Raw genomic sequence first — 13,938 nt, 5'->3', positions numbered from 1 at the left:
TCAACCCCACTTAGTTTCCATGGAAACCGAGCTGTCAAAAAAAACAAAAACAAGTGGGGACTACAAACAGGGCAGATAATGTCACAGATGGGACGTTTGTTTGAGGAACAGTTGCCGTTTATTGCTTTACACACCTTGATCCCAAATATAACTGCTCTGACAAACAATATCCGTTTTCCTGTCGAGGAAGACAACGCAGCTCCCAATGCTAACAATAGGCTCTTTAGAACTACATTTCCCGGCATCCTCTACGCTGGCACTTCAATGACGTCACAATAAGTATATATGTGTCCCGTGCGGCATTCCTTCCTCTATTGTTACATTGTAACAAACCGGGGCAGAAGAGAGGCCCATAGGGTCCTCGGGCCGACAGATACTACACATCATTTTTGTTTTTTTCTTTCCTTCGGGGTGGAAATATAACGTTGCGATTTGTCTAAACATAGCGCAGAACACAACCACCTATCCGGAGGAAAAAAACCCCCGAAGGCTCGGCTCTATTTGTTCTTTTTGAATGCAGGCATTTTAAAGGATCACCTAAAGATTTTATCTGCACTTATTGGATGCATCTGCGCCGGGATTTGTCATTTTTAATGAATAAGGTCCTTGTCTGCCTTCGTCTGCCCCGTTTTTTTTTTTTACAGAGCTTGACTGCAACGTTGAATGCTCGTATAGCCTTCTTGATACACAAACCCCCCATTTGTAGTCTGTCAAGACTAATATTCATTGTTTACGATGCTTAAATGTTCGGGCATCACTATATCTTCGTGAATAAACTGTTATTTCCTTATTGGTCTGGCCATTTCGATGGGCTGAAGTCGCTTTTGTCTGTCGTCTAGTAACCTTGTGGAAGTCTAAAGCTGAAATAGGTTCAAAATCCCCAAAGAAAAGAACCATCCAAATAAAGGAAGCACGAATCGAGCGACAGCTTCGCCGGTTTAAAGGCTCTCTATTTCTGCTCAAGGTAAGCTTATGAGAAAGGTTTTGTGTTTCACTTCTGCCTGTCTTTCCCATGCAGCTCAGCCTACGAGGAAAAACGGGTTGCAACACAGCATGCCATTTTCTGCTCTGTCACAAGACCCCCTGTCTGTGTTTTCCATTAAAGAATATAAAATTATAGGACAGAGCATATGTGAAGTGTCATCCCAATCATATTGGGTCACATTGTGGCAAGTCTTTTTTTTTGACATTTAGTCATATTCCTTTTTTTTATTTCCTAATTGTGTTTCATTAGTACTGTTTCATTACACACTCTTTCTCTGCTACTAGCCATTAATCTAGTACTGGTAACAATTTTTGCAGTTGTGTTCTATATAAATATGTGGTTAGGTGTTTACTATTTCCCCGTGACTAGTATTTTACTAGATTTGTTGCTTGTACTTATTCATCAGGTACTTTGTTATTAGTACCTGATTTACTAGTACATATTTGTTAGACATGCTAGTTTGAGACACTTTCACCTATTCCATTTGACACAAGTGATATTTATTTCACTAGTCACAATAGATTTTTGGTTAATGGCTAGTCAAAATGGCTACTTTTAGTGAATTAGTAAGATACAACTAGTAATAATTGGAATACATGCTACATCTCTAATAAATTATATCCATTGCAAGAAGTACCCAACTATTTGAATAGTTACTACTAGAAGTACCATAATACATTATAATAAATACAATAAAATTAATGAATACCAATGACAATTAAAATTCCATTACAACACTAAACTATAGATTACTATAGAATTAATTGACAAATATTTGCAATTTGGTTCTTAACTATTATTTCTTAAGGACTATTAATATAACATTATATATGAGCTAGTTTATAGGAATAAATGATACCATGGCCCAATGCAGTCATGTTTTATAATAGTGTCCTTACTGTATGATGTACGTTCATTTTTGCTAAAATAATTATTTCTAGTAACATGGACACTATAGTGCAAAGTGTGATGTCATACTGTTACAAATCTTCCACTTTCTGTATTGCTAGACCTCTTTAAATTCTCAGCTGTTGGTTATGGATGGAAGTGATGCATGGATGCATCTACAGAATAGGAATAATATTTGCATTTTAAGAAATTGCAACGTCACCTATGCAGAGTTCGTCGATGCTGGAAAAGAAAGACGTGATGTTTGTGTGTCATTTGTCTAGGATGGGCTATTTCAGCGCAGACCAGTCAAACAGGCTGATGCGTTGTCAGTACTGTAAGGTGATTATTCACTCTTTCTGTCCACCTCAAATAGGCCACAGGATGTGTGTCAGGAGATCTGCAAATATATTTCAGATTTGCAGTTGCATCCCTGCTTGTAAATGACCTGTGCTGCATTCAGAAACTATTCCTTCAGTCATTGGCATCATCCGCCAATGCTATTGGAGATGGATTTTTCTTTTCTGCTATTTTTATAAAGATGGAGCATCCCTGGATCATGTATGGCATATAAATTAATACCACTTATCTTCTTGCTGACATCTTTGGGATATGCAAACATGCTACTATCCTACATATAACTCTGCATGATGTTTGTTTCTCACTTATTTAATATGTATTGAGTTGCATTTGCTGTTTGAGGTCCATATCTAGTCCAGTTTTGCACGATAAAAGGGAGTGCTTTTAAAAGCCTCTTACCACTGCCAACAATCATAACTCACAAATCAAGGACTAATGACCTTTTTACATCTAAAACAGTGTTTTTATAATTGATCTTACCCAGGATTAGTGCCAGGAAGTTGCATATCTGACTAGTTTTAGTACTTGATGTATGATGTAGCATCTATAAAGTAAGTCTCAGTTTGCAAGATGAATGCTTTTAAAATGAAGATTATTATGTCCAGTCATGATTATACCATATTGCTCAGCTGTTTTATTACCATTTATTTAGGTTTTATATACATGTAATCTACCTAAACACCTGAAACCATTTTGGGTTGGGATGAGATCTGTTACCTTACAAGTCTTTAGTATGTATATGTATGTTAGAACGTATGCTTTTAAGACACTATGAGTGTACATGATGGTGTCCAATAGTAGTGACGTACTCTAAGTTTGGCTCCGAGGAGAAATTTTGGCACGCTTCACTGAACGCACAGTAATTGGCAGACGTACTGCATTATTTGCTTGCAGCTTCTTGTACAACACATAATTTCTGTACATTTTACTGTATCACCACGGTAGCATTAATTATAAAAGGAACACATGAAAGCGAGGTCGGTTTCACAGCAAGCAAAAATGAACTTGTTTCTTAGCATTTCTTGTTTCTATGGATACGTTTCATTCAAGAGGAGTACACTGTGTGTCAGACTAATGCGTAAAGCAGCGTATACTCAATCGGGCATCTCTCTCATTTCATCATCCTGTTATTTTTTGCAGTTGTTTTTGATGTTTCAAGGTCGTAACTCATTCTTTGCAGGCGACAGGTGATTGGCATGTATGTGGCTTGAATATGAGGCTACTCGGCCTGATTATTGAATGAATGATTATAAAAATGAATCAATAAGGCATTCATATACTCAAGCTGAGTCAGGCTAATGCTATTTCCTTAGCATTCATTATCAGAGTTCATAAAACTAATCCAGTTTTTATGGATTTCACAAATCTGTGGGATTAAATTCATTATGCTTTGAGTTTAGTTGTCAGTCAGAATTCATAAGCCATCTTTTTTCTCCTTCACATGTAAAAAGCCGACCTTTCCTCAAAGCCACCGCCAAACTGTTCTCATTCAATCCAGCAAAAAGCCACTGACTGTTTAAAAATAGTGTTTAATCATGAAGAAAATCAGGCATGGAGCCGCTCAAAGCAGTTGTATTACACAGCTCCCTCGGGCTAAGGAGGTGGTCTGATCAAACGTCCTGACTCGGCCTTGTGTGACCTCTGGTTTGACTGAACTGCTCTCGTCATTGGCTTGCAAAGGGCTTGTTGTTTGTAAGGTTTTAATGGGGGTGAAAGAGGCTCATGCAGTTTTTCCACGTCTATTGCTTTAAACCAGTTACTATGGTGATGTTTGCAGGCTTCATGATTTTTAAGCAGGATTTTCATGCTGGATGGAGAAACTGAATGTCAAGGATTAGGTAGTAAAATAGATGAAATTGCATAAGCTTCCTGATATGGCCTTTTTTGTTGCATTTTTATGTTACATTTGGTCACTTTGACCTTCAGAATGAGTGTTTTTCAGCACTGCAGCTGTTGATTAATCTGCTACTGGCCAAGTTTCACATTGTTTTTCCTCTTAAGTGCTGTTTATGTTTTTCATTTAATTTGAAATCTTGTAACTTAACACTAATTGAGGAACTAATGTTTTGTTTTGAAAAGGTAATAGTTATTAATATTATAAGAAAAGTGTCAAAACTATCTATCTATATAATATTTCTAACTATTGGCAAGTAAGATATGCACCAAATTGAAATATTTGGAATCAGAAAATGTACACTGTTCATTGTCAGTAAATTATGGAAAAAGCTTTAGGTGGAATGACAAAAGTACAATTGTTTTGTTTTTTTGTATCCATCCAGTATTTTTGATTGTGTTATATAACCTTTATGAGAAAGTATATTCAAAAGCGTTTCTTAAGTGAAATGCTGCTCTTGGACAGATACATATCCTACTTGCCATGTACACTCTTCTCATGATTATTCATGTTTAAATGATTCCAGCAATAGTCTGTCAGTCTGTTGGACATAGCATGTACCTATCTGTAATGCGTCCAGACGCAGTATTTCCATGGAGACAGTGTCATCTCGTGGCCTGAAGCGCAGATTCGAGGAGGTGGACAGCGGCTCGCAGTGTTCCACACCCAAAGATTCGGATGATGACATCTCAAGCAGTGACAGCGCTGATAGCTGCGACAGTCTCAATGCCCCCTCCAGCTCTCTCACACGTAAGAACACACCATAAGTTAATCTTTTAATTTCACTATTCTATCAACTTCCTGAAGTCTGTGAAGGTTTATGATGGTGCTCAAATAATTTCCCTGTGTTTTGTTTTATTTTGTTCCTAGCCCGAGCTAATTTGCACTACTGCAGCAGTTGAAAATCAGAACATTTCAGTGTTAAGTGTGACAGCTGTTGTATTTACCTTGTTTTACACATAGGCACACATTTACACATCTCCCTTTCAGAAATATACTATGAAGGCAGTCTGTGGACAATGCTAACCTTATTAGTCAGTTCTGCAATCAAGTTGGCAATTTTATTTTGTTTGTAAGAGCCACAACACCCTCATTCATAGATGTTTCTGGAGCAACATTGCTTTTAAACAATCAGATTTTAGGAGTAGGTTTAAGGTTAGGGTTAGTATCACAGCTATAGAAAACTACATTCTTATCAATTAATTATTTCCCACAGATGCTAGTGATAGGTTATGGATAGGGGTCATATTAAGTTTTAGTTTTTTTCTTTATAGAAATGTTGTTCAAAGACCAACAAAGTATGTTGTTTCAGGAACATGTCCTACTTGGGCATTGTGGCTAATGGAGCAAACCTTGAGATAAAAAAAAACTCTCTTGGGATAAAGTGAGACTTAGACTGAACCACAGTATTATCATTTGAGGAGGCATAGGTTGAGTACTAAAGCAATAGACCAAAACATTATTGTTTATGGCATCTCTTTATCTTGCTTCTGCAGCCCCCTCCATTCTTAGAAGACACAAAGCATCTTTTGGTCGTAAGCAGGTACGCTTTGACGCAGTGACAGTCTATTACTTCTCTAGAAGGCAGGGCTTCACCAGTGTGCCCAGTCAGGGTGGCAGCTCCCTGGGAATGGCGCGCCATCACTGTGCTATACGACATTACACCCTAGGCGAGTTTGCACGAGAACAAGAGAGCAGCCACAAGCATGTGCTACGTCAACACCTACGGCAAGAAAAGCTCAACGCTCGCAAGTTAAAGGTTAGTTGTGTGTCATGGATTCTGCTTTGCAATAGGGTAGCCATTTTGTTTTGATTTTAAGATCTCTTTTACCTGACGTTTCCCAGCTGACACGGAATGGAACTATGGATTGTCCCGAAGCAGAGTTGCTTACCCTGGATGACATATCCGATGAGGATCTGGATGTTGAGAGTGTAGAAGTGGATGATTGCTTCTTCTTGCAGCCTCTTCCGACCAAGAGGCGTCGGGCACTACTGAGGGCCTCGGGTATTGCCCGCATAGATGCCAGAGAAAAGACTGAGTTGCGTGCCATACGTTTGTCCCGGGAGGAGTGCGGTTGTGACTGCCGCTTCTACTGTGACCCTCGGCACTGTGGCTGCAGCCAAGCTGGAATTAAGTGCCAGGTAGGGCACGTGGTATTCTTAAAAGTCAGACTTATTAAGATGAGCCCAGTTGGCCCAGGGGTGTCCCATCCTGCTCCTGAAGGTCCACCGTCCTGCAGAGTTTAGCTCCAGCAGACCTGCCTGGACGTTTCTTGTAATCCTGAGGACCTTGAGTTAGTTTCTAGTTCAGGTGTGTTTACTTAGGGCTGGAGCTAAACTATGCTGGAAGGTGGTGCTCCAGAAGCAGGATAAGACGCCCCTAAACTGGCCTATTAGCCTATTCAAATAAAATACTTAGCCTATTCAAATAAAATACATGCTCTTTACCTTTTACCTTGTTCCAAAGGTGGATCGGATGTCCTTCCCATGTGGCTGCACCTGTGACGGTTGTGGTAATACAGCTGGTCGCATTGAGTTCAACCCCCTTCGTGTGCGTACCCACTATCTTCACACTATCATGAAACTTGACCTGGAAAAGAGAACCCTGCTGGGTGTAAGGTCTGGAGAGGATTGTGGGGAAGAGACAGAGTTAGTCTCTTCTCCATCTCTGTCTCTTTCTCCCTTGGACTCGGATGTGGAGGTGGAAAGCCAAAGTGTTCAGGAGCTGCAAGAGGAGCAGTGCGACAGCCTGGAGCGTGAAAACGAAACAGCCGTGCTTCACCTACAGAGTGCGGAGGAACGGGAAAGGAGACTGGAACAAGAAGAGCAGCAGGTTGAGGAGGCGCAGACCACTGACCCAACCCTTTGCCTCCTGCAGGATGCCCTCACCAGCCAGGCCGGAATGGAGGGCATGGAAGGTGTTGAGGGAGTCCTTCTAGAAGGGCCTTTTCCTGAAGGTGCCACCCTGCTGTGTATTACAGAAAACCATGCGGATGAACAGACCGAGCAGAGGCTGCTCAAAGACCCTGCTTCTGTCCTCTATTATCAGGTAGGTCATGTAGAGACAGCAGCCTTTGAGACGCTTCCTGCACAAGTAGAGGAGGTGGTGAGCGAAGGTGGGGATCCAGATACGGAGAGCGATCGGCAAAAACAAGAAACCTGCGGGCAGGATTCGGCCAAGAGCTTGTCTGTCGAAGTACCTCCACCTCTCAAGGATGGGGACGAAGAACAACTTTGTCCAGAACAGGCCTCAAATGATGGGGAATGCCTCGAGACATGCCGGGCACTGGATGAAAAGGCAGTACAACTTCCTCCAGAAGTGTAGAGCCCATCACCTCTGCAGATGTTTTGCACAAGTTAGTCGTTAAATTCAAAGAAAGCCTACTCCACACAGTGTGATGTTACAAAACTGCATAATGTTATTAAATGTTAAAGAAACAAGTTACCTTCATGGGTTTGTATCCAATTTAGCTGGAGGTAAGCATGTACTGTGTTTGAAGTAGGTTGTCCGTGGTAAAATAAGTTATTAAAAAGAAAAAAATAGAATAATTTATAAAAAAATTTTTTAAAAAAAGAAACAAGAAAAGCAGAGATCTTGATCTGACAACAAGTGTTTGTTTTTCCAGTATGGTATCAGTTTATTACTTGATACTAGTGGGAAAAAGTGGCCTTTATGTCGAGGAGCAAGCATTTTCAGGATTATACAGAGCCTTTGTATGGCCTTTCCAGTTGGTAGAGTTTCCGATACTGCACCCTAACAACTAATTGGCACTGTCAGGAGGGTATATGCTAACACTGTGTTCATGTCTTGTCAGAATTACCACAATTATGAGATGACAACTCTTTGCAGTTCATATACTTAGTTTATATGACAATACTCATAATGTAAAAATGTATCCATGCACAGCTTTGTTACTTGTTTCAAAAAAAGAAGGCCTTGAATGGTTTCTAATACTCAGAATCCTGTAATTATGGTAAGTCTTTCAGGGCGTGAATGCAACATTAGTAATATGCATATGGCTAATGCTAACTCAGTGCTAACGCTAAGAAAAGGGGTTGCTAATTTTAGAAGAGGGCGTTGTTTGTAGCATCCTTCCTGTGAATAGATCCAGCAATCCTGGAAATACTTGGTTTTCATGTACTGTAAAAGTGTTTTGCTAAGAGCTAGCATGAAGATGAGTGAAAAAGCTGCTTGTTCTCTGTATGCACGTTGAAAACTTGATTCGTTTGAACTTGCTGAGAGGGGATCAGGAGGATGAATGAATGTGCAAGCCATTTGCACAGCAGTTCTTTACTGATTTATCGTAGTCTTGACCTGACACCGTTTGAAGCTGTAGCCTATACCGTCCCAGTTCGTGGACGCTTATTTATTTACCACCGCTTTGTATTGTTAGGGCAAGGACAATGTGTGTGAGTATTGTCATCTACAATCATTTAGTTTAGTTTTTTTTTGGGGTGTGTTTTAATTTTTCAAGGGTGAATGAGATCATACACATTTATTGCACATCAAGCCTTTAAAGATTACAGAAGACATGTTATGGGTGAAACTCATGAAAACACGTCCAGGTCACATTTCAAAAGAAAAAAAAAGGGGAAAAAATAGCATTTTACATAAATTAAGTAACAATTTAAAAATATTATTACAATTTTACCACCATCAAAGGTGTGATCTTAACATATTTTGTGAGATTGACCTGTATAGTTCAACCTTTAAATCCAGTGCTTAAAATCCAAGGTGATCTTATACGTCATGTTGGACAAGGCAAGGAAGACTTGAGGAAATGAAATATTGTAATTATGACTTACACATTGGCCTTTTTATTTGATCTCACTAGGCCACAGTTTTAAACAGTCCTGATATTTAAGCAACAGAAGTCAACAGTGCACCTAATTTTTAATGTCCAAACCCTCATTTAAACCCTGTGAAGACCATCTTTCTTGCCTTTGTATCCTTACTGTTCTTCCCTGTTGCATTTTTATAGTCCATCCCTCTCTCATCCCTCGTTTTAGAATATGAATAATGTTGATGAAGATTTTACTTAGATGCTTTAAAGCTGTTTTATTTCACTTCTGTTTAACATTAAAAACAAAGTAATAATTTGAATGGTTACATGATAAAAAATAGTGTCTTCAAATAGTATAATGAGTTCTGTGATGTTGCTAAATTATTTAAACGTAAGGAACCCAAGAAATTCGTAATTTTGCAGTATGTGTGTGTGTGTGTGTGTGTGAATGTTTGCACGTGTGCCAGAAATATTCATGCTGATTTGTCAGATGAACCAATGTTTGTGACTGCAGTATGGGGTCATCATATTTCAAAAGGTGCTCTTATTTTAGTTTTTACATATTCATATTAACACTATATGTAGAGTCTATGTAGAGAGAGAAAAAATAAATGTTAAAAATCCACAGTTGGTTGTAAATGCAAATGTTGCTGTTATCTCTCTGCTTCCAAGTTTACTCACCCTAACAACACCCTTTAGTCTCGAGTAAAGGACATGCTTCATTATGTGATTACATTAGCTAAAATGGAGCATGTAAGGCCAATCATGAATTTGTTAGCATGGTTTCGTACCCTCATATGACTTAAGTTAAGTTATGCATTAAGTTTGATTAAGACCTAAATCTGCAATAATTAAGTGTTTTGCAAATGACCAATCAAACAAGAAGGATTTTGTTTTGTTTTATACTATTAAGTGTTTTTTTTTCTTACTTTTTTTTTGCCTCATTGTATGTTAGCATGTCTCTTCGTCTCAGTTTACTGAATGATCTCGATGTATTGGCTATGTTTTGTCTTTTTTGTGTTGATCACGTGGAAAATATGCCACCTCCACACATTCCTGCACTCAAACTAGTTTTGTCTGTAGCAGTGTCTGAGCTAGAAACTGACGTATCCTTAAAAATGGTGGTCTAAGGGCCTGCTATTGACCAAAACATGGAAGAGAGTCAGTCTTGTTTGTTGTTCATTATTTTGATGCATGAACACCCACAAGTCCAGAGGTCTAAAAACTATTGGCTTTAAAAGGAGGCCTGAATGTCGCACATGCTAATGTACCTGTATCTTTAAGTCAAATATATTTTTGTTTTCCATGTCACCTCCTTTTTAAGTACTCAGATTTGAGACCACAACAGTAACTGAAAACCAACTTACATTATGATTGTATGCGTTTATGTTTGTGTGTGTGTTAGAGGCGCTTCATTAATAAAGCTGAATGGAGTTGAATTCTACGCTGTAAGAGTGACTTATGCTAACTGTTGCCTACAGAGGAGACAAAACATACAAAGTTTTATATGAAAATGTGAGTGAAATAAAATGAATAAAATAACACACTGTGTCCATCTTCAATGTGACCGTGTTGATTTGCATGAAATTATATTTTAACAGTATTCACGAGGGAATCAAAATGACCTTTCAGCACAGGAATGGTCCCTTAATTCCGTTCCACTAGAGGGCGAAACTCTCCCATGAATGGAGCAGATCTAAGCAAGATCCTCCTGGCAAATGTTTAGTTAGTCGGCTTACATCTATCTATCTATCTATACAGCTCGGCTTTCTCACTTTCAGTCATTTATCATTTTTATGTTCGCACGAGACTGTTTTTGGTTTGAGAATATGAGTAATGATGATAGCATCACCGACGCTGTAAAACTATGCAGGGCTTTCAATAAACACATGAATGTCTCTAATGTTCCACACAGATATTCAGAATGAAAGAGGAAGGGAAGGCCTGAGGAAAGTTGCTGACATCCTGGTGAGGAATTGCTTCTAAGGAAAGACCAGGCCTATATCAGCTTTCTGTATGCCTTGTGCATTTTTAATTTTAGCAAAGGGTGGAGGGGGGCATTAAGCCAGTGTCCGTTAATCATGCAAATTGAATTTATGTCTGTATTGTGTCTGTTTTGGCGACCGCTGATAAAATTGCAACCATCTTTTCAACATCACTTCATGCCTTGCCTGGAGAACAATGACATTTTCCTGTATCCCCTGAATGGGAGGAAACAGCTTGGTGGGTACAGTGACCAAATGCCTCTTTGTCTCAGGGATGTCTGCATTCTCTTCCTGTATGCTTTAGCAGTGGAAAACATTGCCACACACAGCCTAAAATTTTGCTGAAATGTTGTTTTGTCCTTTAAGGATTTGCTTTTCACTTATGATTTTGATGAGTTTTTGCCAATTATATATCTATGTAAAACATTGATTTGGTTTCATTCTGACGGAAAACAATGGCGAATCTTTGATTATACCTATTTAAGGAAGTTATTGTGCTTTTTAAAACTTATTTCTATCAATTTAAGTGATAAAAATCATCAATACTGCCAGCACATATCTCATATTTTTGCTGCATTTGACACTAATATGTCCGCAATAACAGGATCTGAGCAATAATCAAGAAGCGGTAAGGGAGATTTGTCAGTCATCCATCACTTTCTGGCTTGGCTTCACCATTGTGTCCTGCTTCCAAAAGCCGGAAGAGCCGAAGGAATGCAGATAGAGTAAGAACCATTGACTGTGCAGTACAATGCAACGGTAAGGAAATGCCAAAGTGTTAACGTGTATTTGCTGAATAACCAAACAGAATGATGTGAATAAGAACACTTGAACATTCAGTAGCAGGTTTGTGTAGATAAGATGAAGAATGTGTAAGGAACACAAATAATGCTTTTAGTGGATTAACAACATCCTTTAATATGACGTGGCAGAAGGATGGGGAAAAATGATTCAGAGCATCAGCCTTAAAATTGATTACATTTACTGGAAAAAAGTTTGTGACCCTTGACATTTTTTAATCCCTGTCTTTGGCTTTTTCCTATTTTTATTTAATAATTGTTATTTTTCTTCTTATTTTAACGTGAGTCGTTTTATTTGTTTAAACTGATTGCTAAACAACTCTTAAATATCTTATTTACATGAAGAGGAGCGGGACCACAATTACATCCAAATGGTAATTAACTAAAGCCAAACACCAAACATGAAGTGTCTAAATCAGGGGTGTCCAAACTCGGTCCTGGAGGGCCGGTGTCCTGCAGAGTTTAGCTCCAACCCTAATTAAACACACCTGAAGCAGCTAATCAAGCTCTTACTAGGCATACTAGAAGCTTCCACGCAGGTGTGTTGAGGCGTTGGAGCTAAACTCTGCAGGACACCGGCCCTCCAGGACAGAGTTTGGACAGCCCTGGTTTAAATCATCTGAATAGACCGTGTTTCCACGCGCGTAAAACAATGCTCTGATCACTGCCAGCTCACCATCATTAGAGCTTCACAAAGTCTGATGAGCCACAATGAGTTCCTTCAGAACCGCAGCCTGAGGGAATTCTGTAATTCTTACAAAGAGAATGATAAAACAATCTCCCATTGCACTCCAGCATCCACATTCATAGATTTAACACCTCTCTCTGGAACACACTGAATAGAGGAAAACTTCACATGTGAGGAGAGAAGTAAAGCTGTAAAAATGTGACTCAAGAATGATGGAAAGGTACTTTTTGCCATTTTATGCACTTGTAAAATGAACGAGCAAGTTAAGAACTTGGCAAAAAGAGGTTAGTTGACAAATGGAAAATAGTTTCTTGCAGAAAAAAACTTGATAGTAGGCTGAATGTCAATGTTTGTGATTTTTCTGTTTAGTTTTAAACTTTTCTAGTGCTATGAATTTGTCCACAGATCTCAAGTACAACATAACCAAGCCAATATGACTTCATTATTAATGGTCGCTAGAGTGCTATTATTGTTTATATATAGCCTATAGTATTTCTTACTATTTTGAATGAGCTTTTTTAGTTTCCATTTTAGCTTGTCTAGTAATTTTATATGCTTTTGCCATTTTTATTAGTTTTAGGTTTTTTCCTAAATATTTTTATAGCATCGATTAATCTTTATTTAATTTTTGTTTTTGTAATTTTTGTTCTTCAACTTATTTCTGTTAGTTGCCAAAGCATCAATTCTACTTCTAATAAGTTTTAATCTAATTTTTCTATTTTATTTATTTGAGCCTTATTTTATTTACCAAAAACTATTTTTTTATATATATTGTTAAAAAGTTAACAAAACAACACTGGCTAGAGCAAGAATCACTATAACAATTGATCTTACATTACTAAATATATCTTTAGTAAACGTAAGCATGTAACTATTCTCTCACTGTACGTAAGCACAGACGTGAATGATAACTCAGATCATGCCACTTGTTGAGATAAGGTATGCTTTTATTTTTCTAAGTGATCTGATGACCTGGCAGACAATAAAACCAGAAAAAATTACACAGACATGCATTAAAGGAGGTATTTAAGCCATATTTAGAAAATATGAATATTCTGACTTTTGCATTGGTTCTTTAACCAGACAATACCTAGTAACCATCCAGAAAACTCTATAGCAACCACATAGTTACATGTTTGCAGCATCTCAGAGCAAAACTATATTGAGATCCCTGGCAACCACCTATAACAACCTAGCAGCTGTGAGTTTTGCACAGACATTATCACATTTTTTCTTCAAAAATTATACAAGCTGAGCTCTGTAGTTATGTCATGCTCCCTCTTTTGTCACACTATTATGTTGTCATTCCCTGATGATAGAACCATTCCTAAAAATGATAAACAGTAATCAAGACTCAAGATTATTTTGGCTGAGCAACTCAATAAGGTACATGTGCATGCCCTTTTCCATTCAGTGTCTTCTTGTGGAACTCCTTGTGAAAGTTTCCTTCACAGGTAACAGAAACAACTTCATGTTCTTGTTCCAGTGAAGGAGGAAACAACACAAAGGCTGCCATGACAGCTGAAGAAACAGTGGTGAGTTGAGACATTTCTG

The 13,938-nt window shown here is 38.4% G+C and overlaps 1 protein-coding gene across 1 annotated transcript; it reads left to right on the top strand.

Moving 5' to 3' along the window:
- Nucleotides 1–313: 313 nt before the first annotated feature.
- Nucleotides 314–8,703, top strand: LOC306860682 (cysteine/serine-rich nuclear protein 2-like). Its single transcript, XM_079402499.1, has 5 exons — nt 314–964; nt 4,708–4,877; nt 5,624–5,886; nt 5,973–6,269; nt 6,595–8,703. The coding sequence occupies exons 2-5, from the start codon at nt 4,721–4,723 to the stop codon at nt 7,450–7,452; spliced, it is 1,575 nt and encodes a 524-aa protein (XP_079258625.1). The 5' UTR covers nt 314–964; nt 4,708–4,720; the 3' UTR covers nt 7,453–8,703.
- Nucleotides 8,704–13,938: the final 5,235 nt, after the last annotated feature.

Source organism: Barbus barbus (genome assembly GCF_936440315.1).
Source record: "Barbus barbus genome assembly, chromosome: 41".
Classification (NCBI taxonomy): Eukaryota; Metazoa; Chordata; class Actinopteri; order Cypriniformes; family Cyprinidae; genus Barbus; species Barbus barbus.
Note: the sequence above shows the minus strand (reverse complement) of the source record. Positions and strands in the feature narration are given on the sequence as shown.